We start from the raw sequence: 27,013 nt of genomic DNA, 5'->3' as shown, positions 1-27,013 counted from the left end.
TTCTGATAAAGGAGCATCCTACTTGCACAGAAAGGTCAACTGTATCACATGCACAGATGCTCATTACTAAGCTTGAAAGACCTACTTTTTTTTCCACTTTCCAATATATTGTGCAAGTATTTTCCATCCTCCTGGTCTGCGTGCATGGGCCCAGAGGGAAAAACATCTTACAATCGAAAAAGATCCCTGATAACCCATTTGTTAGTTAAGATTTCTATTTCTCAAGGAAAGCCTGTCGCCCACTTTCACTGGTTAAATGACCTATGCAGTACAGAGCTGGTACCAGCTGGGAAATATAACAGAAAGAAATATTTTATCTGGGACCATCTGAAACATCTGAAATGGAGAGGGGGCAGAAAACAGGGCTGCTGATTTTCAAGATATATACAACACAATAAGAAGTGCTGGATCTATAAACATCCTTAAAAAAACCAAAACAACCAACAGGTCTAATAGTTTTATGTTTGCCCCATTGCCCATTGTGTGCAGTCCCCTCCTAAAAGCTCGTAAAACAAACGTTCTTTCCCTGTGGATTTGATCCTGCTGAATTTAACCAGCACGTTTCCCCTATTTTTCTAGTGGAGCTGAAGTTACTGACCCTTTGTATTTGTACTTCCGGGGCTGAGCTGTTTAGTGGATAGCTCTGTGCACAAGGCTTGTAAACTTCTGCTAAAGAGATCTTGGGGGGCGGAGCGGGAGGAGGAGTTGACATTTTGTTTCTCTCTGAAAAACGGTCTCCTCTTTAAATAAATGGGGTTCTCTGCTTAAAAACAGACAGATTTTGTTTTAAATGATACTTCAGGAATTGTTCTCCAGATCCTTTTAAGGCAGGTCCAACAGCAGGCTAATCTTCTGAATGTATTTCCCTTTAACAATTTCCTATACTCCTTTTTTCTAAGTTAAACTTGTAAATTTGGAGAAAAAAATATAACTCCTGGGCATGGGTGAGAGTCTGAATTTCTGGTACCCTGGTATTCATGACAAATTACCTAGTGCTACAACAGAAATATCCAAAACTGGATTGCTATTGTCAATTGGACAATGAGAATGTGACTTGAAATAAAACACCTTGGATGCCAACTCACTACAGCAGCTAGTAAAAATATGCAGGAATACCTAGAAAATGAGGAGACTCTGTTCCAGCTTGGATATCATGAGGTGTCTTATAAAAACAGAGTGCTTGGTTGCACTTGGATCTCAGGAAGCACAAATGACAAGCCACCAAGTGAATCTGCACGTGTGTTTGAGCAGAGAGAGAACAGCTGGTGGGAAAGAGATGAGGCGTTACCTCCATGTCATCAGAATCATCCAACACAAAGTATCCCAGAACTTGAGAGCAAACTCTCCTTATTTGGAGAGCGCAGGGCAGATTTTCTAGAGTGCTCAGCAGCTAACAGCTGCCATGGAGGTAACTGAAGGGGCCTGATTTGAGAATGGGTGCACTTTTGAGATCTGGCCCCACTTTTGTCCGACACATTTTGCATGAGACCTCTGCAAGTCAAAGGGTGAGGCTGAAAGCTACTGTAACCTCCATTTAAGTAGCACAAACAGTTCTGATCGTCTGCCAGGGAGTGGGAACGTGAGGCACCTCGGCAGTGAAAGTTTCCTTTAGGTGCACCTTCCTATCTGCACTGTGTGCAATCATCTGCGGGACTTACTTGTTGCTATCCCGATATTGATAGATATAACAGCCTTGAGGCATCCCACTTTCCTTGTCCAATGTAAACGAGAGCTTCAGCTGCAAAGGGGGGGGGGGGGGGGCAAGAAAAGAAAAGCAGATTTAGGCTGCGTTCTCAGTCACTACAGCAACTTCATGAAAGGCTTGTGGGAGAAAGCAAGCTCACCAAGGCTGACACGCAAACACTGTGGCCTGGAATATAACACGGGGTTCCAAACCTCAGCGAAAAGTCACATGCATTGCAAAAAAGCTCTCTCTTTTTCCACCCTTTGTTACTATAAAGTGTTTGTGGTTCCTCTGAAATGTATGGGTCATAATGGTTCACCCCTCCAAACCCACCCACACACACATCCCTTCACCAGAGCTATTGCGGTTCTCCTCAGACACTAAAGAAATGAGTGTTCTCCATCAGCAGCTGTAGTTCCCACGAGCCTCTTTCTCTGAAAGCCTTCCCGGCTGCATCTCATTCCTCCAGTGCATTAGAACAGAGGAGAAACCACAGAGGGAAAGGTGACAGATTTTTCCTTCTGGGCAGAGTTATTAAAGAGCTGTTAAGAGGGTTTGTAGTTTGGACCAGTGTCCAGCAGGCGGCTATGATGTGACCTGGAAAGCTGTTCCCATTGCAACTCCAAGACGGGATTCAGTAAGAGTTTTCAGATTTCACATGTAACCTAGTCCAGTTTTATTTAAGGGGAAAAAAACTTAATCCTGCATTGACAGACAGAACCAATGCAGTTCTGCATGGAGCACTGTTTAATGAGAATTTCTCTAATGGTTTTATATCCTAAGCTACCAGAAAACAGAACGGGGCTTACCTTTTAAATACGGAGCTGTGGCCTCGGCTGTCTACGGGTCCCTCTTGATCTACATGGAAGTGGCTCTGATCAAGAGGAATCATCACGTGCTGCACCCAAGTGGTGGGTGTCAGCAAATCTGCTCTATTTACAACCGTTAGGTGTAGCCCTTATGCTACTGGCAAATCACACGTGTTTCCCCAACCCGGGCAAAGATTGGAGATCACAATGTGTATTGTGCACTCCGGACAGGATAGGCAGTATGCTTTGGAGAAAGTAGCAGCAGTATTTATGTACCAGGGCCCAGATTTCTAAAGATATTTGGGCACCAAACTCCCATTCAAATCAATAGGAGTTAGGTGCCTAATCATATTTAGAAATCTACCCCCGGGGGGCTGCTTTAGTTTTGATCTAGGCTGAATGGAGTAATATTAAAGAAGGGGGCCCATGAACACCTGGACGCTGCCAGACTCTTGAAATGAACTGGACAGCCCATCTCTTTTATGCGTGACGTATAGAATTTGAAATGAGTTTGTTACTGTGGGTCCGCCCTTTTTAAATGAAGGGAAATGCTAAGCCACTATATTTATTTACAAATTCCTCTGGCTTATGATCTCCAAGGAAATTGCTAATGAAAATTAATGCCTAGTTAGGGAGAAAACGCTGTATTAAAACATTTTTTACCAGTAGGCTGTTAATACAACCAATGTTCTGGACCATTAGCTGTTGTACAGATTTTTCCTTCTCCATGGGATAATGAATACAAAGAAATATAGTGTGTGCTTACACAAATAAAACTAAAGCTGCTGGAAATTTAGTCATCACTGTTACTGAATAGAGAATTAAGCACAAGGCTGAGATCTGAACCACCTCAACTGCTGCATGGCTTGGAGTTTCATGCCAGGTGACTGAAATATACTCTCTAGTTATTTACTATGCACACAGCTATCCCTTGCATACTCCTTGGACTCCAGGTAAATAAACACATCCTTATTTTGCGTCAATCCATGTAATAAGTGCCATGTGCCATATAGCAGACCACATACTGACTCCAGTTTCCTGTATGTAGCTACTTCTCTACGAACACCGGATTTCTAAGACCCATCTGCGAAACAACTAGAGTGTAGTGGACTGAGCATGGAGTTTGGAGCTGCCCTAAGAGAAATAGGTTTTATTTTCAATTGTGCATGTTTAACCAAAGCTTTCCTGTCTTTGTAGAACATTTGCCCTGACTCAGGAAATCCACATCCATAAACTTGGGGAATCCACATCCCTAGCCCTAATTATCCTTGGTCACAGCTCCACAGAAGCTCTGGAGATTCTGGAAAAGTGGCAGTAAATCAAATTTCAGATTTGTATTGTGAGACTATAGCAAGGAAGGTGCAAAACGGTATGTATGATTTCAATTAGCCTTGACAAACCAATTCCAACGGGCACCAATTGACATTATAATGAAGTCTGTTCATGTCTGTCTTGGATCTACAGCCATTAGAAATAAGCTACCCGCAGTGCTCACATTTTACCCGGTCACAATTTCGGTAAGCTAAATCAGCATCTCTAGTTCTGCACAACTAGCCTTCGTGTCTCCAGTAAGGCTCGCTGCTGGGAACGAGCTCCACTCAAGGAGACAAGGAAGGAAGAAAAGAGTTTGGGAAGAGAAACAAATTTCTGTTCACTCCAGGGGAAAGCCAGCAGCAATTGAGCTACCAGGTACGGGAGAGTAAACCCCCCTAGACAGTCAGAGGCAGCAGTGGCAGAGGTGCACCCCAATGTTTGGGGGTGCTGGGTCACGTGGAACCTACTTAAACTGGCAAGGAAAGATTCAGTTTAAGACAGACAAGATGGATTTAGGCTTTTGTTAAGTTTAGCTTCTCTCTCTCTGCTTCTGGTGTTCCTATGGATAAACAAACGATATACTGTTTTGAAGAAGCTGTTCCCTGTCCCTGCATTTACCAGCTGGTCACAGCTCCCAGAGAGGGTTCTGTAACAGCAGCCACACCAGCTGGACCTGCCGGAGGCGATACGGTTAGAAAACAAGAGGTGTTGTAATGAGACAGAAGTGGGATGGATTGCGGGATTCCACTCAGAGGAGTGCAGGTCACTTGAAAGAAATGCCCAGGTAGCCACAACTCACTCCATAACCATAACAGTGGATGGCAGATGCATGCTAAAGCAGGTGTGGAATGGGAACAGATCCTCTATTGATCTGTTGCAGTAGTGGCTTGCTAAAGGCTAGAATGCAGCAGTAGCCAAACAAGGAGCATCCTGCAGCTTGTCAGAGGCTAGAGAGAGAGGATAAGGGCTGGGCTGCTCTTTGCATTTTCCAGTTGGTCACAAAGGGCCTTGTTTTGCTTCTGCATCTGTAGCAATAATGCTCTGACCGAGCCCTTGACAAGCAGTTGTGTGTGCAGAGCGTTTAAACTAGACTGGCTAAATGCTGGTGTTTGTGGGGAGAGCAGGAGTGGACAGAGAGCAAAAATCAGAATGGAGAAAAGCCAAGAGATTCAGCAGGGCGAGAAGCAGCAGCTGAGCATTGTGGGATACAAACTGTCTCGTGCACAGACTTTTTAAGTCTAGCCTTGGTGGCCTTTAATATGCTGCTCCTAAGGATTTGTAATGCTGTGTTACGGAGATTCCTTCTCCATTTAATATGCTGCTCCTAAGGATTTGTAATGCTGTGTTACGGAGATTCCTTCTCCATTTAAACCATTTTGAAAAGACATCCATAACACGAAGCAGGAGCACAAGTCCACTGACTTTTAGTGGGATATCCTATGGGACAGTCCCATCGACTTCCAGGGGGATTTTGTGCTTCCAAGTCACGTAGGTGCTTCTGAAAATCCCACCGGTACTTCTTTAGATTTGCTCATCGCAACCCGACAGCAAGTCCACAGGTGCTTACGAATGCATGCTTCAGAGAATCAGCTGCATGGACCACGTTTGCCCAGGCAGGCTCAGACACAGGCTGTCAGAGTTAAATAGCCAGCAATCTGGGAGAGGGCTTATTTTAGAGCAGAGTTGGACTTTTTATACCTCTGCTTACATATATAATTCAGAAGACACACAACATCATCTCACAAAATCAACAGAGTATTAGTATACCTACTTCTCAGACTAGTAAACGGAGGCACAAAGGTTAAGTGACTTGCCCAATTACACTGAGAGGCAGTGGCGGAGTTGGAAATAAAATTCACACTCCTTTCTCTTAGCCCCTATGCAGATCTCTGACCACCAGACAATACAATCCTTACTATTTTGTCCTACATAATCATCTTCTCCATTCATCGCCTCCCCAAAACCCATTCATTAAATAGAAAGAATTCTATTGATTAACTGAAGGGGGGATGTACTAGTACAGTAGATGTCCCTGAGCAGATTCTCTGCATTATCATTCATCCCAGCTGATTTGCTCTACAACTGCAGAGATGTCACTAGACATCCACAGACTTCCAGATACGTAAGAACCTATAAAACCCAAACGTACCGTTGCTATGCCCCCTCGGGCACAACCCTCACTCTATCCATTTGACAGCACTGCTCAAATAGCTGCAGGATTTTGAATCTCCTTCCCACACCCTAATCCTCAGCAGAATCCAGAGACTTGCAGTGCAACCGATGAACAAACGGGAAGACAAAAGACGGCAAGGCCACCCATCCCAAACTAAAAGCATGCTGACTTTGTGCCTGGGGGCGTGTTTCCTACAGAAATACAAGTGCAGAATGACCCTGGTGACCAAGACCCCATCAGAGCAGGCGATTTCTAGATTATGCATTTGCAATCACCTGGTTTTATCACATGCTTTCAGGCTCAATGGGGGAAGGAGGAGAGCATTAGCAAATGTCTCACCCATCTGTATTCTTGTGCGACCTGGCTTAAATTGCCCCTTTCAGCTAGCACACCCTTGAAATCCACGGACCAATGAAGAATCCTGTCCAGCTCCTCCTTTTCCACACAAAGGACTCGTCGTGCTATGTAGGTGAATTCCAGGGGAAAGGGAGCTGGCATGTGGCATTACTGAGACAGAAGCCAGAGACGGATGAGGGCTATCTGATCAATTTCATTCTCCCGCAAGGGCAGGATGTAGACTGAGAGAGACACAGACAGACACAGATACTGAACCACCTAAGCTCAAACATCTTCATTCAGAATATCTAGCCCACTGCAGTTCCGCCAGACCCACTTGCACAAATCACAGCTCCCTAGATCAGTACACACGCACCTGCTCTCTGTTTCTGTATAGCTTAATCCTGGAGAGGTAAATAGTCAGTCGAGAACAGGAATGCTCTCCGACTTCTGCACTGCCTTCCATCAGAAGATCACAACACACCTTACCAACAATTAAAGCCTCCATACACGTTCCAGGCAGGCAAGGATTATACAACTTACAAATGACAGGAGGAAGATAAGTCAGGGCAGAGACAAGAAGAGAGCTCTGGATTTCAACAAGAGGCAGTGTTGCCCAGTGGATAGGGCGCTGGACTGGGACTAAGGAGACCTGAGTTCTATTCCTGGCTCTGCTATTGTTCTCAGGGAAGTCACTTCCCTCCCTGCCCTTCAGCTGCTTTATCTGTGAAACTGGGAAAATGAGACTTACTCTCCTTTGCAAAGTGCTTTGAGATCCACGGCTAAAAAGCTTATACAACAAGAGCTAGGTTTTACTATAATTTTATAACTCCATGGTCCCAGCTCTCACCTGGTCCCCCTGATTTCTCTGTCCTCTAGCCACAGAAAGGGCAGGGCATTTTCTCTTGGACCAATGACTTCTAGTTTTCTACTGCCCACCCAGACAGCCATCACTCGCAGCTTGCATCCTGGGCAGAGACACTTCTGTCTGCTTCGGTACAAAGCTCAGGCCTGACTGGGGGGCATTTGCGTGCTGCGATAATAGAGATGTTTAATAAAGGGCGGCGTAACTCATCTGTTCATGCCACCCCATATGGCTCACTCCCTCTACTGTGCTCAGCAGAGCCTGACAGAAACAAAGCCCAGTTCAGGAGGAAGGGGGATTTCAGCTCCCATTTTCAGCCAGGTTCCTGTCCTCATTCCAATTTGCTGAGACAGGGGAATTCGCTCCTGTGCTGTGGTCCTTTTGCACCAAGTAAATACTGGTGCAAAGAGGGGGAAAAGAATCCCCAGGGAATTCCCAAAGTGCGGCAGATCCATTGTGGGAGCCTCGGGGCTGCATTTGCCAGCTCCACACTGCCTGCCTCCTGCTGGAGGCCGGGGTGGGCCGCAGGCAGGCGAGGGGCCGTTGAAGGTGTAGGAGCCCTTGAGGTCTGGTGGCTCTGTGCCACTGAAAACCCGTAAGGGTCTTTGCAGGAAGGACATAATTTGGGCTGCCCTATCCCAAGCCAGGGGGCTTTCCCTTTGTCCCTGGCCCAAAGACCCTCAGACTCCTAAAAAACACAGCAATTCAGCCAGCAGCTGTCCCCATTTTTAATCGAAAGGTTTAGACTTGTAGCAATTACAAGCCCAGGCATGTAATAAAGCCAGGCAGCTCAAATCAGAATGAAGTGTTAGGAGCAGCCTTCTGGCTTCTGAAGCTTTGCCAGTACCTACACTGCCTTGACTGGGCAAATGTGTGCGCCCCTCGAGTAAATGGTTTGGCTTGGATCCTCTTCGTTCCCAGTCCTTGGCTCTCACCAGAGACCCTCTGTCATCTGACAGCGAGAGGAGGTTTTTCAGATGCATGCACCACGCCAGAGACGTATTATCAATCCAGCCTAAATAAGCAGGTCAAACGTTTCCAATTTCCCAGTTCTGGGGCAATTTAAGGATCCGAGTCTGCCACCCTTAGTTCTCCACTGAAATCAGTGGGAATGCCCAGGTAGCAAGATTCCACTCAGCAGGAATACGAGGGGCAGAATGTGGTCCGAAATTAGCAGAAACATCACTGATGAGAAGCCCTGATTTGAAGGTTGTATGAAAATAACAGAACAGAGTTTCCTGAAGGATTTAGCGTTTTGGCACGTGTTCAATTCTGCTAGCGTTACCGCTGTATAGCCTTCCCCGTGCCTTGCTTTTATCTACAAGAAAGAGGTGACTTCAGTTTTACCCTGTTATCAAGTAAGTCCAAGAACTGCTACTGAACCTCTCTCTAGGAACAAAGGTTTCTCATTCTAGGACCAGCTCTAGAGAGCTTTTTAAGAACAAACTTAGTGAACAAGCAGGTTTCTACGCCCCGCCCAAGCTTCAGTTTTGACCTGAAAAAAAGCCCTGAAATCCTGACACTCCACTTTTAAAACCACAAAAAATGAGCCTTGCTCCAGTAACGTAATCGTGGCGCTTTCTGGCACCTGGTCCTTTAAAAATACATCCATCTGCCTACACACAAGGCCATCAAACTCAATCTTGTTCAGAATGGATTTCTCAATTCATTAGAGCTGGAAAGTTTGTAGTGATGCTGGCCGGTCAGACTGAACCATCCCTAATAGAAGTGCAGTCTGTAAACCTCACAGCTGTGTTTTCACTTAAAGAAACTTCCACTGAATCCGATGCATCTCCTCTCCAGAGTGCTCTTCTATTCTCACTAAGGCTAGAAATTTCAGGAGAGAGATCTCTAACAGAAATTCTGCTTCGCTCAGATCATCCCTCTTTCTGAAGCCAATGAGAGAAGGTCAGAACGTGTCTAATAAGAAAGTGATCAAAGGATCCTAGCACAGGAAAGTTCATTTGGTCTTTACTGGGCACTTCTTTTTGTCTTAAGGAAAGGGGGCCCACCTGATCAATTTCAGCATTTAATTACAGCTCTGCTGTTCCCACTAGTTTAGGTAGGCCTGACATGTTTGCCCTTTTGCCTCTTCAAGCAGGAGACACCCGCCCGACCCAGGTTTTCAGTCCTTCCCAGTCATAGAAGATGAGGGCTGGAAGGGACCTCAGGAGGTCATCCTAGTCCAAGAAGGACCAACCCCAACTAAATCAACCCAAACTAAATCAAGCAGGACCAACCCAAACTAAATCATCCCAGCTGGGGCTTTGTCAAGCCACACCGTAAAAGTCTTTAAGGATGGAGATTCCACCACCTCCCTAGATAACCCATTCCAGTGCTTCACCGCCCTCCTAGTGAAAAACTTTTTCCTAATATCCAACCTAGACCCTTCCCCACCCCTCCAACTGCAACTTCAGACCGTTGCTCCTAGTTCTGTCATCTGCCACCACTGAGAACAGCCTAGCCCCATCCTCCCTGGAACCCCCTTTCAGGTAGTTAAAGGCTGCTATCAAATCCCCCCTCACTCTTCTCCTCTGCAAACTAAACAAGCCCAGTTCCCTCAGCCTCTCTTCACAAGTCCTGTGCTCCAGCCCCCTAAATCATTTTCGTTCCCCTCCGCTGGACTCTTTCCAGTTTGTCCACATCCTTTCTGTAGTGGGGGGCCCAAAACTGGACACAATACTCCAAATGAGGCCTCACCAGTACCATTCACCTACATTTCTAGTTTAAATTCACAGGGAGGAACATGAAACAGTTATTTCTGCCTCTGTGCTCACAGTACGGCTTTTCTGCGGCAGCGCTGCTTACCCCTGCGAAGCATGGGCAGAAGCAGTATGGTGAGCCAGTGCTTGCTACCAGCTCCTCAGAGAGTGGTTTGGAGGAGAGGGCATTTGCAACTATTCTCTCTAGTTCCCAACCCCACATAAATAAAGCCACCTACCACCGAAACCTTTGTGACCCTGAGACCATCAGCCAAAATAAAAAGCAGGAACAGAAAGGGATGAATAACTGACCAAACCAGTAATCAACTAGACACTTCTTAGCAGGACAAAGGCACTCAGAAGTGTCTGTTTGTAAAATGACAGGTTGTAAGCATCCTACAGAAAAAATCCCCACATCAAGGTCAGGCCAACTCCTTCCTTTATGATGTGGAGACAGGATTTAGAACTGATAAATCACAGAATGAAGTTTTGATTTTAAAAGTTCATTTCCTTTTCATTCACAAACTTGTATTCAAAGCCTTGATACCTTCAGTGAAGGAAAGGTTCCTTCTTACTCACTGCTGCTAAAAATGGCTAAAATAGCACCATTAGCCTTGGATTTTATTTGTTTTGCATCATCCAATCATTTCAGGTGTCACCATCACATCCTGTGTCTTTGGACCTGACCCAAGAAGTTACAGGCTACAGAGATTCATACACGTGGACAAAGGGGCAATGTCAACTTGAAATCTAATCACCGTCTAAAAGGAGTTTTAACTAGTTCCTGGTATTGCTTCTGCCCAGAGTCCTCCTGTACATTCTTGTAGTTTTACAAATCACATTTTTCTAGTTAAGCATCTTTCCTCTCTCCTGTTGCTGTGTGAAACGCCCACACAAACAACAGGGGAAACTGGACTGAGTATACAGAGGAAAACAGTGAAGCCAACCACACACAAAGCACTGCACAAAACAAACACACCAGAAGATAGAGGGGGCAAATGTTTTATTTAACTAAGGTATTTTATAGGCAATGTAGGTGTTACTTGTAACAATATGTTACCAAATCGCTCAGTGAACCTTTTTCCACCTACTCCTTTGGGGACTAGGATACCAGCCAACGAAGTTAAAATATTTTACAATAAAAGCAAAGCATCCCGAGGAAATGCCACAAAGTGGGGCACTAATGAGATGCATGTCAAATTTCACTGCTCATCAGTACACTACACACACTGCACACTTTCTTAGATCCTGTCCACTCGCTTTTGTTTAAAAAACATTCCCTGATCTTCAGGGCAGGGAAAGGAATTCGCTTTCTTGCCAGTCTGTACTGCATCTTGCACGACACTGTTGCTGCTAAATGATAAAACGTAATCGGAGTGATTGATTTTACTTTTAATCTATGTCAAATTATGTGTGGGGAGGCACTTTAAGAGCCTCACGCAAGCCTCCTCTATTACAGTTTTTGCAGGTAATGGGTGGAGCTGGACAGGTCTAGATTTTTCCGTGCATTGTGTGTGGCTGGATAGGGGTGGACTTTGCTGTCCCTATTATTTGACATGATTATAATCGGAATATTTATTTTGCATGGGCCTAGATGAACGGGATATGCAGGTTTTATACATTAAAGGGTTTAAATCAAGCCCCTACTTTAACCACAGATTATGAACATTTTTGGTCTCTCCCTAATGTGCCCATTATTAACCACTGTTGCAGGGAGGATACAGGGCCTGAATGGACCTATGATCTCATCAAATATGGCAAATCCTATTTTCTTAGGTTTATTCATATTAACTGTTTTCCCTTGCTAAGCTGGTAATGAAGCTTGCAGAACTCAGGAGCACAGATTAGTTCAGGATCCAGGCATTGTCTCATGCCTTAGGGATATTTGTGGAGTTACATCTGAAGACAGATCAAAGCTCATTACTTTCCACCCAAGAGATGAATACATTAAAACAGGGACAGTACCTGTGCTGACATGATAAGGGCTCTGGCCAGGTAACAAAAACAATCACAACAGTCTTTCTAAATTATTTTTGCTGACCATTAAACTGCAGTTGAAAATATGCAGATCCTAATACACCCTATTTATAAACATACTAATTTTTGTTTAAATTCCATCCCATTCCTTTACAGACACTGGGGAGTGTGGTGTGAAATTTCTAAGGTCCCTGGAGCCACGAAGTCCAGATTCCAGCATGGCTTACTCAACCTTTCATCCTTCCCAGATCGATATTTTGAATACTCTGCAGCTTAGTACATGGGGTTGCTATGAACTGTGAGGACCTGTCTTCTCTGTCTGATTACAGATGACATAATGCTTTTCACAAGATTACAGGAGGAGGTCCAATGTGCTGGGTCAAATTTCCCCCTCCCACACTGCTCTAACAGCATGCTGTACACCACATGCCAGACTGGCCTCAGTGCTCCATTCTACAAGGGGCTGCACGTTAGCAAGGAAGCAATTTCTATATGTACATGTTTGAAAGGGGCTCTGGGATCCTTCAGCAATAAAAACAAGTCAGATATTTTTATATGGCCAAAACGATGTCTGAACTCGCAGAGCCACTGTCAATCATGGGATTGTAGTGTGTGGGGTACGGTCAGTGAGGTTCTTCCAGCATTACTGCACAACAGGCTATTATAACTCTTCATTTGACACTGTTATTTAACATATGTAAGGGGCTTGACATGGTTTATGTTCAGTAGCTGTGGTTACGGTTTGCAAAGCGAAGATACATAAAATGTAAAACAGTATTTTTATAACCAGTCCCTAATCTATGAACTTGTGTGTCAATATGCTTCTGCCTACTAAATCTAAACCACCACACACACACAAAATCAGGAAGCTCAGATGTGTACAAACCACGTTCCGAAGACCTCAGGGATTTATTCTGCTATTTAGAGTTGTGGGTAAAAGCATATTGTAGGAGGAGACTGGGAATCTAAAAACTGAACCAAAGCACGAGGTACGTATTAAACAGTTTGCCTCAGCAAGTGTAAGAAAATTAAAAGGTTTCCTCCCTTTGGGAGCACAGTATACTAGCAACCTGATCATGTAACATCATCAAATCAGATCATACCCTTCCCTGCTCTGACCCCCACCCACTCCCAAAGAAAGTCACAGGATAATTGAAATTTCAAATTCCTGTTTTTAAACATACATCCCCCCATGCGGTGAAATCCACTGGGGCAGTGATGAAAACATTACTTGGAGATATCTGTAGAAATAATCCCCACTGTAGATTCCAAAAAGCATCTTTCCCTATAGATGCCTGACTTTTGTAGACCATGACAGCTGCAGCACAGCCTTCTCTTTTTCACAGAGAGCTTGCCTTATTCAAACCTTCCAATTTTATGGGTTTGGAGGAACTGGATGATTTTCCCCCTCTGGTCAGACCTTGATTTGGAGTTGTCCCTGTTAAGGGACATGTTTTAAAGGGCAGTAGCCAACACAACACTTTACAGAGACAGTCAAGCTCTCAAAATTAGTTATTTATTTTAAAAATACATTACAGGAGATGTACAGCTTCTCCATCATTTTTCCATCCACGGTGTTTTGGTTTTTTAAAACCCTCGAGCCCAATCCCTAATTTCTCCATGGCATGACACTCAAGACAACACTCCCAAGAGAGCAGAAACAACCTGGTCCTACCAACACAGCATTAATCAGCTCCTCTGATTTTTTAAATGCACCCTCAAAATAAACACAACCAATATCTCATCTCCCAGGATCCTGCCTTGGCTTACGAAGGAGACAGAAACAATGCCCGAGGAGTTAGAAGGGAGCTAATAAATTCTGAAAGTGTAGACCGGGAAAGGGGGTTAAAGTCTGGTGATTAAATTAACTAATGCATGAATAGGTTCCAATGCACAACATCACTCAAGCGCTGGACAAAACATGGCAACAACGGAAAGTGCTGCCCAAGAGGTCACCTTTAATATGATTAGCTATGGACGCCTGAAGCGATAGCTCCAAAATGCCAGTGTGCTAAATCCCCATTGTGCAGGGCAGAGAGCACCCTTTTAAAGTCTTTCAGGCTCTGTGAATCCAGCACAAATGGCTGCTATATGTTAAGTGATGTGCCCAAGTCCATTGAAAATCGGACAAAAAATGGGCATTCAGGATACTCAATTTACTGAGCGTGGTATTGTTCCTGCCTTTCCATGGCACCAGCAGGGGTAGTCTCCAGGGTGCCCCACTTGACAGCTGGGTCACACCACGTGCTACTCTGTTCCGCTTGGACTTTTCAACTCCTCTGGCCTGCATTCACGAGCAGAATTTTCTCCTTTGAAGTTATAGAAAACTGCGTCATCTATCACTGACATGAAGGGCTTCAAAAGGCTTGGGAGTTAATTCACTTCTTTGCAACTGGAAAGGCTTTTGCTGCACGGAGGGAGGGAGTGGAGGAAGAGTAATGAAATCCAAAGAGAGCCAAATGATGCTTTCCTCCACTCGAAGCCAGGGCTGGAAGTGCTTGCTGCTGGCACAGCCCCGGTGGGAGAAAGGAGACTTTTTTGGGGGGATGCCATTAGCTACTTCCAAAGGCCTCGGTTCATGTTTACCACAGCCACCATGTTACTGCACTGGAGAATTTTTTCCAGTCCTGTTGACTGTGCTGTAGAATATACCGAGTTTACTTGGAAGCCCTGCTCACAGAAAGGAGAAGAAAATTGCTTTTCTAAAGGGCTTTTTCTTTTTCTCCTCCAAAATCAACCCTCATGCTGCTTTCCACAGACTGAGCCCCGAGCTGATTTTCCCATTTAAAACAGAAGACTAAAGGCCCCTACTAGAATTCGCCAGTTTCAGCTATTTCACAGCCATCTACCCACGCAACAGGAGCTATCAACCTATGGAGCAGAGAGACAGATAGCGGGCTATGGCAGAGCAGAGCTATGCCAGCACGTCTGCACTAGGGGGCATCTCACTCCCCAGGATTTCTTCACAGCAAGTGACACTTCAGCTCTTTAAAGTAAAACCCAATTACAATAAAGGCAATGACCAGCAGGTTATCTTGTTGACTATAATGAAAAGAAACACCTGATGATGAGATTAAAGATAATCACCTGAGTCATTTTGCATGACTTGTATGTAACCAGATGAAGCTCTTTAGTCTACTGAACTATACCCCAGTGTACTGCGGAGCACACCGCAGAGCTCCTTGCAACGTCTCTGCAGGCTCTATTTTTAAATGTTGAAAACTCTAGAGAGTGACTAATCAGGTGCATAGCAGGGATAGACTCTGAAGCAACCTTCCCACACATACTCCACATCTACACACTGCTGCTCCTTGCTTGGGTGAAACTCACTGAGATAACCCCAGGGGGCACATAGCTCATCTCTGTATGGGCCCGAGCAGACCCAAAGATTTAGTGACAACACACTCACAAATACATTGTAGGGAACAAACCTGCCCTGGTTCCTACTGGTGACGGGGAAAAGGTAAGTAAGTCCCTTTCCCATCTCTAACTTCCATGTCATAATTCCAGCATAATTATGTGCATCAAATAATATAGTACAGGACATTCTACCGAAAACCATAGGCAACACTGAGCATGCACCGGGACCATCTTCAGTCTAGTGGGAGGCTTTTACCCTCTTACAAATAAGGGGCCAAGAGCACTTGCAGAACACATTGACTTCAACAGAACTGCCACAGTGCTCAGCACATCTGAAAACCAGGCAGAGGGTTATAATGGGAACACCGGCAACGCAAGGCAGGTTAGCATTAATGGGGTTTTGCTATAATGGTTTTTGGAATCTCCTTCGGAGTCTTTCTGAAGAGTAAACAACCTTTAGTCCGGTTGACTGGCCGAAAATTCATGAAGTTTAGGCAAGCACTTGTTGCTAGCACCTAATTCTTGGCCTGCCTTAAGTCTTTACCCTATTCTAGCATTTTGCAGAAGAACGAAGGCTACTACAGTGGCTATTTGTACAAAATGCTAATTCTCTGTGTTGGGCATGAAGCCAGCTGCAGGCCTAGTGAACAATCACAGCATGGATAAAACCAGGCCTGCCTGTGAGGGGTACTATTCAACATCAATCCAAGAAATGCGCCAAAGGGAAGGATTCAGCTGCAAGATGAAGGTTTCTGTGGATAGTTTGATTGAAGGGGGTAAGTTTAGATTGCGTTGCTCCGCTGCCCAATAGCTAGGTCTTTCTGGCCCACGAGGACCAGACTACAGAAGGAAAAGTTCACTTATTTTCTTTAATGTTCTACATGAGACAATAGCTTCAAAATTGTAAGCGAGGAGGGACAGCAACCAAGGAGCAGCTGTTTCTCACTAAGGTGAAGGATGTAGGTATGTGGCCAGCTCTTTAGAGCTGAACATCACTGTCGGATCTCTTCCTCACTAAAAAAAAAAGCTGCCTATACATCATCTTGTCAGTTTTGTCGTGTTGAAAACCATTGCTTCAGGTATCTGGCTCTGCTGAATACACTTTACAGTGACAGATATCCCATTTACATACCGTGTTTACCTCTGGCGACACTCTCGGTATTTACTGTCATCCTTCTTACACTTTACCCTGCTTTCCCAAAGCACAGAGACACTGCGGTAGCAGAAACTTCCTCTAACTGAGGATGATCTCAGGAAACACTAGTGACTTGCATTTCAGTTTTACTCTACGGCACGACACACACAGCTGGGAAGGAGCATACTGAACTCTTTACTTCTACATACAAAAGGTGGTAGCCACAAACAACGCAGCCAGAGCAGGCCCTTCTGCCAAACCTGCTAAGCAACGTGACCGGCAGAGTACAGCTTAAATAAAAGGAAGGCTTAAAACATCCTCAAATGAATCGATCTTTTCTCCAGCGTGGAGAAGCTGAGAAGTTGCAATAGCTTAAACTGGGAACAAACAGAAGAATAGCAAAAGAAAAGAACAGTTAGCTTGGTGCTGTGAAGTGGTCCATTGTGGTGTGCATCCGTGTATCACCCACTCCTATAAACTGGACAGAGGCATGCATGGATAATGTATCTCCTTAAAACAAAAAACACAAAGAAAGGTCCCGTGAGCCAGCTCAGCACACAATTGTACCATATGATTTTTAGTTTATTTTGATTTAAATAAACACAGAAGAATGCTTATTTAAGGACTTAAAAATGTGTCACCTTAGAGCACAAAGACTCCAAACCACTCCTTATAATGATCTCTGTTTGACCACCCCTCTGCCTGGTAGGAGGAACGGATCCCACAACAAACTCACCTCCTATTCAAGACGCAATCAGACTTGCCAGCTAGTTTAATTAGCTACATATTGCTCAATGAATGGCATATTTACAAAAACAACGAAACATCAAGGCAATGTGAAGACAGTACTGTTTCAGCAGTGTTCGAAAATAATAAAAAGTAGAGAGTTGAAGTGAAAAAAAACAAAACCCTCCAAGTAATTTCAACCATACATACATGAAAAGGGAAAAAAGTTTATAGATGATGCAACAGAAAAAGTGACTCATTTTCCCTAATGCCAAACCCTGGTTTATTTCATTCTGCCTTCTGTACCTGCTAAACGCGTCGCTGACAGAGCAATAATTTACTAAATTGCATTTTTAAAGTCCTATTTTAGTCATTTAAGCATTTCATTTCTCAGTATTGCGGGCCAGATTCCACCAAAACGTGATAACAAGGAGCTAAATGCTAGCTGGATTAATGCAGATATCTCAGAGAAATGAAGGATGGTCTTGTGATTAAAGCACAGAATTAGGAATCGGGAGATACAGGGTGAAATTCTGGCCACACTGAAGTCAATGGGAAAGCTCCCATAGACGTCAGTGGAGCCAGGATTTCACCACTGAGTTCTAGCATCAGAGACCCTGGGTGACCATGATCAAGTTGCATCTTTGCAGCTTCCCAGCGTGCAAGATGGGGATAGCAGTGATCTAGTCATCTGACCCCACACAGTGACCTGCCACAGCAGTGTGCAAAGTGGGGGATGCAGTCCCCAGGGAAAGCGGGGGGCACAAGAGATTCTGTGGGGAGGCGTGAAGAAACTGAGATCCCACAGGTCCCGCCGCTGTTCTAGCTGGAGTGGGATAAAAAGAGAGTGGGCATTGCCCCGGCTTGCAGCTGCCGCTCTCTGGCCACCCAGCTCTGAAAGCAGTCCTGCTGCCAGCAGCAGCACAGAAGTCAGGGTGGCAATGGAGCGGGGAGGAGGGTGCAATAAATTCCATGAATGGTGGGGGGGAGAGGGGTCCACGACTGGAAAAGTTTGCGCGCCCCTGGTCTAACTGATACTGATGATCAGTTAAATTATAAATTACCCATTAAGTTTCATTCAGACTGTAATATAGTTTTCAAGAGCACAGAGTCACCAAGTTTGTCTTTGCTATTTCACAGCACTGTGATGGGAACACGTCAAGTGCGCTTAAAGGAATTACTCACTTAAAAGGCTGCAGAATCATATCATGAGAGTGGCTCCTTCCAGCTGTCTGTGAAGTGCCTAGCACATTTTTGGAAAAGGCCACAGACTGCCTCCATCTGGTCACTTCGAGGCTAGAACTCCTGTTTCACTACTCTTCGCTTATTTCTGAACTGTCCATCTTTTTTATTCCATCCTAATATATAAGAATATGGGGTCGTAACTGACTAAACTGGTAGTAAATGTAGAACAAATAAAAGGAGATATAGCTTCAAACAGCATATAGCCAAACTGGAGAGTGTAATAGTGCTTAGGTTTCCAGGAGAGAGAGAGAATTCCATCACCTCGAAAATTCATAACTTGGGAGTAATAAAAACTCACACATCAGGTTAAGGATAGTCTCTGGGGGATCAGGAAGGACTGTCTCCTCTACATACAGCATGGCACAACAAGTAGGTGCATTTCCGGAGGAGGAGTTTCCTTTCTTCTGAGGCATCAGGTATTGGCCCATCTTTGAGGCAAAGTGCTAAGTGGAGGGAGCATCTATCTGACAACATGGCATGTCTCTCGCTCCCATTTTAAACAATGACACACCCATGTGAAATCTGCACTCTGAATGGAGTTCACAGGGTATAAAATGTTCCCTTATCATTGCACATGGATGATATAGTAAGAGTAGCAAGGGGTTTAGATCGCCTGAGACAGATCCGCAGCAAATAGCTGGACAAAAGCAACACGCTATTCAATGACTTGCAGCAGTTCTGTCAGAAGGGAAATCCCAAAAGATCCAGATTTGGCCTTTAAACATGTTTCAAGATGGGCTGAAGCTGGGCTTCGTCAGTGAAATAATGTAGGCAACAGCTAGTTAGTGCCCTGGGACCCGGAAACCCAGGGTTCTATTCTGAGCTGTGCCACTGACTCCCCGTGACCTTGGGCAAGACTCCTATGGCCTGATTTCATCAGAATGGTGAGGAAGCTACAAGTGCTCAGCTCTCTGAAACATCAGACCATTAATTCCTTTGTGCCTCAACATCCCATTTTACATAAGGGGAAAAACCCTCCCTCATTTCACAAGGAAGTCCAAGGCTTGCAATCTGTAGAGTGCGCCAAGATCAGCAGATGAAAGGAGCTACAGACGTGCAAACAAGCCTTTAAAAAAAAAAATGTTTTACCACCCTGACTTTGGAAGTGAAATTATCAGCTAGAAAATCACAGGAGTGAAAAGTTTAATCTTTTTCCAAATGTTGCCTTTTGTCATTATACAGTTAGTTTTCCCTCTATTTACTGGCAGGTGACACAAAACCATCTTTGACACGGATCTGTTACGTTTTCACCTATGGCACATGCACACAGCACCTATGCATTCGAAGTTACATCACTCAACAAGCAGTGACAAAATGCACCAAGAATGATGGATTAGCCATGCTGTCAGCTATAATTAATACCTGAAAAAACCTTGACAAGTCTCAGCTCAAATACGTGCTAAATGGAACCTAAAACAACAAAAGACTTTCGGATGACGTCCGTACATAACTCTGCAAGAAAAACACTGACATCCGATAGGAGGGCAAAGGACTCCACCGGAGCAGAGATTGTTTCTCCATTAAAAAAAAAAAAAAAAAAAATCAAAATTTTACCCTGCCATTCACCCCACACACACCTCAACACAAACACACATTTTTGAGGCTTTTGTTTTATCTACATTGTTAACAGGCTCACTCAAGAATCAGCTGGTTTCTGTTCCACTGAGATAACCAGCTTTTCCACCTCAAGCCTCTTTCAAGATAACCAGCCAAAGCGATAATCTCCCTTCTAACCACACTCCACAACACCACCTACCAGTGCGCTTGGCTATATTCAGCATTCAAGCATCATCTCCATCTTTTGCACACATGGTACGGGGCAAAAACAATCAATCCCTATGTCCAGTAAGCATCCGCTGAACCCCCCAGCTCACCCCACAAGAGCAACACAGAAAGGGCTGCACTCTACCACGAGCACAGCAAGACTCCATCTCTGTCAAGCTACTCATACAAAGCAGTGATGCTCAGATCTCAGTGGTTCCAGAGCCAAATTAGCGAGCGACATTACCCAAAAGTCCCACAGCAGTGTGAATTCATTCTTTCATTTGCTATTTATACATGTATATAGATCCCTGTGAGACCCCACCGGAAATACACCCCATCGATAATGATGCTCTCTTTACCATTATATTTTGAGAACTATCAGTTAGCGAAAATTTAATTAATTGAATGTGCGCCGTGATAATTGTGTATCATTCTAGTTTTTAGTCAGAATGTTACGTGGTACCAAGTCAAATTCCTCAGAGAAGTCTAAGTAGATTGTGTCAACACTATTGCCTTTATCAACCAAACTTGTAATCTCAACAAAAAACCGATACCAAGTTAGTTTGACAGCTCTATTTTCCATAAACCCATGTTGACTTGTATTAATTACATTATTGTCCTTTAATTATGAATACAGTCCCATAGCAGTCCCTCCATTATCTTTCCAGGGATCCATGTCAGGCCAGTGCTCCAAGACTCATTGAAAATCAACATTAACGGTAATATACTCCTCCTTCACTGACCTTCCCTTTGTTCAGAGATTGCGTGACCTAGATTGTAAACTCTTCTGGACAACGACTGTCATTACACATTTGCCCGTTAAGTACCGTGTTCACCTATGGTACTGCAGAAATAACGAAGTCATTTTTCCTTTTCTAACAGATCTGCTGTAAACTCTCCTCAAATACTCACAGGTGGCAAAGTGCAATAACCCATGGCAGATGCTCATGGCCTTGCGTGCTCATTAACAGAGGATTCAGTGGTGCTGGTAGAAAGGCTAAAATCTCAAAAGGAAATTCATCTGAAAAATGTCCACTTTCATCACGACTGCCTTGAGTAATATAATATAACTGACTGTCCACCAGTTAGCGTACAACTCCGGCTGCCCTCCTCCTGGGCATCAGAGATCTCTTTTCAGACAAACATGAAGGCAGAGGAGAAGAGAATGGTGGAAATGTGATATAAAATGATTAGAGGAAAGTCACCATCAGCATTTGTTTCCTTTTCTCTTACACCACCTTAACTGTAGGTGTAACTATAGCCTTTGTTGTAATGGCCTCTTTAGTGAAGGGTACCTTGACAATTTTCATTATAAGCCATTTTCAGGCTTTCATATCTAGCCCATTTAGCATTTGTACTAGGACTAAAACATAGTGCAAATATTTGCACATACCATCCTCTACCCTCACTACCTTGAGATCTGCCCCCTGAAAGAGCTTAAATCATTAAGGAGATTGGACAAGGCACTCTGTGTTAAGCACATCACATACGTTTTTCCATGTGGTATATTTTGTTCCAGATGCTTGAGTCATGTGACTAACACACGGCCTCAGCTGTGATCCAGACCATTTATACCGCAAATCCTCTTGACACCTTTAAATGACACAATCTAAAAATGGAGCTGTGCTATATCAGCCAGCTGAAGAGTTTAGAATATGGCTTAAAATCAGCCCGCCAGCCGAGCCCTTATTTCACAAAGGGCTCATACCTTATGTTAGTAGGACTACAGTGAGTAGAAGTAACTACCCATGTCTCTCTGCTGGTGCTTTTCTGAAGGAAGCATCCTACACTCCGCCACACCATTGAGGCAAATGATCTCCAGCACACGCTCTGGGGCTGCTAAAGTGCTTAGTCATGGAAACGCCTTTTGCTACTGGCCAGCGGAAGTAGCCAGTCTGATAGTGAGACATACCAGGATGAATTCATCTTCTGTGTAACCAAAGTCAGGGATGAATTTGGTACCATACACCACGTCCTATGTGCCAAATGCCAGATCCTTTCTGCCCTAAGATACCAAGCAAGGCCGAGCTCCTTACAAGAGATATGAGAGAGAGTATGGCTCCGCTACCCATAGGATACTGCCAACATGGAATAATAGTTACAGGGAAGTCATGTATTTGTCTCTCAAAGGATCCCTGCATTGAGAAAACAGAGTAATGGCAAGTCGTGAGCAGAACAGTGACTTGGTTCTCTAAAGAAAAATCCAACCACTGCACTGGTAAGCTATCGAACCACATTATTTTCTAAAACTATACCGAAGGCAAGAGAACCAGAGTCCCTACTGTGCTGGGGGGGAAAGCACGGGCAGGTACTATTAACCCATCTACACAATATTTACAGTCCTTTCCTGTCCCAGAAAAACAACAGATCAAACAACAGAGGAAGAACCTCCTACCCCTACGTTCAATAACATTAGATACATTTCATATATCTCCCCATAGGCAGAACAGCCACCTTACCGAAATCACATGCTACCTCCACAAAGCAAGTAGAGGAGAACTCCAGGGCTCACATCAGACAGATAGAAGAGAAGTATGACAAAGTCATTTCCTATAATTGTTTTCAACAGTCATTTATATGGGAAGATTTGAATGGAGATGGTGATTAATCTCCAGGTCTTAGGAGTTCCAATTATAAAGCATAAGGAGCAGCCTCTATCTAAAAACATGGGTTTCTGTCCTCGCCTGTTGGAAATATTCCTATTAATTGCTGTTAACATACCAGACTATGTCAAAGCCCATCTTCCTTTTCCCATTTGTACCTGCTCATTTTTTGCATGAGTGTCACGCGGTGTCAGCTTCTCAACAGTGTCCACAGCATTAAGGCTGATTGTCAGACAGATGAACCCACAGGACAGCAAAGTTTTGTCCGCTTCAAAAACTGGATACATTTTGTGAGCTTACCAAACACTTTAGAGGACTGCGATACACTCTTTGTGAAGAAACACTATTGTTTTGAGATCATACACCACTTAGTAACACCTTTTGATTCCTCTTCCTCACGTCTCAGTATTTTACTGCAGAGGCGTAGCCAGAACTGATTATTTGGCAGAGCCTGTAGTTGACATGGGTGGGCAAAAGCCTTGTGTCACAGGCCAAACAGATAAAATACGTGGGATGAATTGCTTAAAATCTGATTGGGTGGGCCTGCTTTCAAAGTGGATGGGCCATGGCGCACCCACAGCTATGCCACTGCTTTACTGTTATTAATCCTGCTTCAGGAGTCCCATCTTCTTAGTTAAATGAAGCAGCTACCAAAGTTATCCAATGTGATGCAAAAGTTCAGGTGCAGAAATGCAGTGTTTAAATCCATCAACTTCTTTCAAAAACACTTCAGAACCCTGGGTCAATGCAAACCTCACACATATGATCAGCCAGTGGCAGAGATCCTTCCTAAGTGTGCAGTTTGTAAACAAATACAGAATTTAGTCTATTCCTTGTGTAGTTCAATTCTGAAATTGAGTAATATTCTTATCTTCTCCATTTTTCACGATTTTTCTCCCTTTCTGCCCTCATGCCCCAAACCCAGCACCTGTTGCTCAAAAACACGAGAAACTCTTTCAGTGAACGTGGTCCACAAATCAATCAGGTGCAAAGGCAGATTTAGTTATTTTCACAATAAACTCAAGTCAAACACAGAATTTCAAGCACACGGATGTGTGCGCTAGGGAAAGCAGCTCCAGGGAAGAACACCTAAAGCCATTAGCCATCTCACAGACACTTGTTTATAATGATGATCATAAAGACAGCTCATGACCCTAGCTTATTTTCCTTTTGAATGTGCATAGACCTCTTCTGTAGCTAGTTTTCTTGTCCCTGTAGATCATCTCCAAGCAGCTGAAGCAAAGGAGAACATTTATCAACAGGCCTCTCCTAGATGGACTTGACCTGATGATCTCTTACATGTTCTTGTTAGTTTTAGCCAAAACTAAGCTAAATAGATCGAGCTCCTTGAGTCTTTCACTGTAAGGCCCATTTTTCAATTCTTTAGTCATTCTTGTGGCTCTTCTCTGAATGCTCTCCAGTTTACAAACATCTTTCTTGAATTGTGGACACAGTATTCCAGTAGCAGTCAAACCACCACCAAATACAGAGGTAACATTACTGTTTATGGAGACAGATCTGCTATGGCCAGGGAGCAGGTAAAAGAATCACATCTGCTGTGGGAAAAATTTGTACACCAGGCACAGAAAGCTTTAATTATCGCGAGTGCACTATGTTTTTCCACTCGTTGGGAGCTTGGCAACCTATCGAATCACAGAACAAAAGAAATTCAAAACAAAGCACTAAGACACCAACCTTAACACCAAATTCATATGTTCATTTAACAGATATTCTCAATGACCAGCAGCTAAACAACCTTAACTCTGCCCCTGAAACAAAACACGCAATAGCTACAAAGCATAAATTAACTTTATCCATTCATTAACACTCTCAACTCAGATTTGTACATAAATACATTCATATCTTCCTCTGATTCATACAAACGTTGTTTAAAAGGTCAATCTACAATCCATAAAATCAAAGATACTTTACCAATTCAACACTCCCTGAATATCTGTCTGATCTATCTAATCCTTCGTGGGTATTTCTGTAACACCCAGCAGCAGAGTAAGTAAGAGATATCCAATGACAATCTTCCCCTACTGAGCAAAATAATTCCATGTAAAATACCATTAAAACAACATCGCATAACAGACACTGCTTTTATGCCAGACCATAAAAATATGTCCACCATGTTCAAGCAGGAATTATTAATGTCACAACGAACCATCCAACTTACTGAGGGCTGTGATGGTAGCAAGTTCATTCCTGGAAATTCATACTGTCTTAGATACTATTATTATGCATATGATCATAGTCACGTGCCTAGGAGTCCCTGCCATGGATCAGGACCCCATTGTGCTAGGCACTGTACAAACACGGAACAAAAAGATAGATTGTAAACTCTTTGGGGCAGAGACTAAGTATAAGACAAGACACAGCAGATGAACACAGACAGGGGAGACAGGGAAATATTGGTCAGTGTGACTGGCAGTGTCCTTGGCACACCGATGGCATAACTCTTGTGAGTTTTATGTAGCTTCACAGCAAAGTAGAGTTTTAAGGAGGGTTTGAAAAGAAGATAATAAATTTGTGTTGTGGATGTTTGCAAGTATCTTCTCCCAACTGTGTGGGGCAGCCTGGGAGAAAGCACAAGGGTGGCTGTTTGAAAATTTAACAATTGGGCAACAGAGCCTGACAGCATGGGCTGATAGGAGGCAGAAGCTGAGTTTTCAGTACACTTTAGAGTTTATGCTGTGGGGAGGAAATACTCATAAGCACCTTTAGCTGAATTAACTACGTTTTTGGTAGGGGAATAAATATTAAGTTTCAACAACCCTGTGAGGTAGTTGCGTATAATTCCCATTTTACAGATGGATAAGCTGAGACAAAGGTGAAAACCAAACCCAAGGTCACAATGAATCAGTGGCAGAACTCAAGTTCTGATTCACAGTTCCTTGACTAAGCAAGAGAGTCCGATGCCTCCTCATAACATTAACGAGAATTATGACAGCACATCACAGCGACAGATGTCATTAGAGAAACTGGCAAAGAAACTAGGTCCCAAGCTTTGTTCAATCAATACTGAGAGCAAGGCGAACCCAAATGTAATTTAACACACAGAAAGAGGGCTCAAAAATCCCTTGGAACAAAGAATACAAAGATAATCTGACTCCTAACAACCCCTGGCAATGCAATCTTAAACTTTCTTGGTTTATGCGCTCCCCATTCCCTCATGCTGCGTGATGATCGTTTCCTTTAATCTGATAATTAATTGCTTTTGGTTTCCTCTGTTGTAGTTTGTCTTCCATTGTTCAGGATTTACATTACTCAACAGGAAATCAGAGAGAGGTCCTGCGATTAGAAAGGTGTGCTTCCTGTTAAAGCCCACCCTTGCTTGCTCGCTCAGATCCAGAAATCAGACCGTCTACAGAACTATACCAGTGTAGCTAAAGAAAGCCATGTGAACAAAAGCAGAGGGACTATAATTTTGTTATAGTAAAAAGCTACATGAATTCACATTATCCTGTATAACATACATGATACACACACACACACACACACACACACACACACCCCTTTATACTCACCTTCACACTCCACTCAAGGAGCAATAAAACAGTTTGGGGATGTAAATGTTCACTAGGTATTAGGATTAGCTCAAACTAATTCTCTTCTGTGCCCTAAAGCAGGTTTGGATTCCACATCTCCAGAGGTAGCAGTCTTGTGCGGCAGCTTTTTAACTGGGCTCTGATTTTACAGGTCTGAACAAAACTAGATGCCACTAATTTTTCACAAGGTTACCACTGGACAGGATCTTCTTCCCCTAACTAAACCATCCAATGAAGCTGCTTTAACAGTTACACAGTCATAAAACAGGTCTCAAGAGATGCAGGCACATGCGGTTTCTATTCAGCACAACTCTGCAAGAACAGAATCTATATAACACAGCTGGTGTATATTTCATGTGCTATCCCAGGGCTCACAGAGTAATCATAGCTCTTTTCCACCTCTAACATCTATTAGCTTATCTAGTCCATCCTGCTTCCAGTGCAGGTTGCTCTTTATAGTACATTCCCTAGTGTTTAGAAGACAAGAAATGATTTCATTTGTGAGCATAACAAAACCTCACTATTATCTATTAAATGACAAGCCTCAAATATTTAAGGATATTTTCCAAAAGAGAAGGTTAAAAATGAACTTTCCATGTGAGGCTGTTCAGAGAGTGAAGGGGGATTATTTTCCAGACAATATTTTTAGTCTCATTTTGATCAGATACAGTAAAACCATAGAGCTTTGTCTGCCAGACTGATAAACCCCTCTGTTCTCAGAAGTATAGCAACTTTTGGTAGTTTCACTGAAGAGGTGGCTCTACGGTTG

The 27,013-nt window shown here is 43.7% G+C and overlaps 1 protein-coding gene across 3 annotated transcripts in view; it reads right to left on the bottom strand.

Moving 5' to 3' along the window:
• DIS3L2 (DIS3 like 3'-5' exoribonuclease 2) overlaps positions 1–27,013 on the bottom strand; it is a 261,720-nt gene that overhangs the window by 61,510 nt on the left and 173,197 nt on the right. For all 3 annotated transcript variants that reach the window (XM_067561129.1, XM_067561130.1, XM_067561128.1), the window contains one exon: positions 1,659–1,738. In XM_067561129.1, the coding sequence (XP_067417230.1) occupies positions 1,659–1,738 (80 nt within the window). The remainder of the gene's footprint in view (positions 1–1,658; positions 1,739–27,013) is intronic.

The sequence above is a fragment of the Emydura macquarii genome, unplaced genomic scaffold, assembly GCF_026122565.2.
Source record: "Emydura macquarii macquarii isolate MOO-44397 ecotype Brisbane River unplaced genomic scaffold, CSIRO-AGI_Emac_v2 contig_2365, whole genome shotgun sequence".
NCBI classification, from domain to species: domain Eukaryota; kingdom Metazoa; phylum Chordata; order Testudines; family Chelidae; genus Emydura; species Emydura macquarii.
Note: the sequence above shows the minus strand (reverse complement) of the source record. Positions and strands in the feature narration are given on the sequence as shown.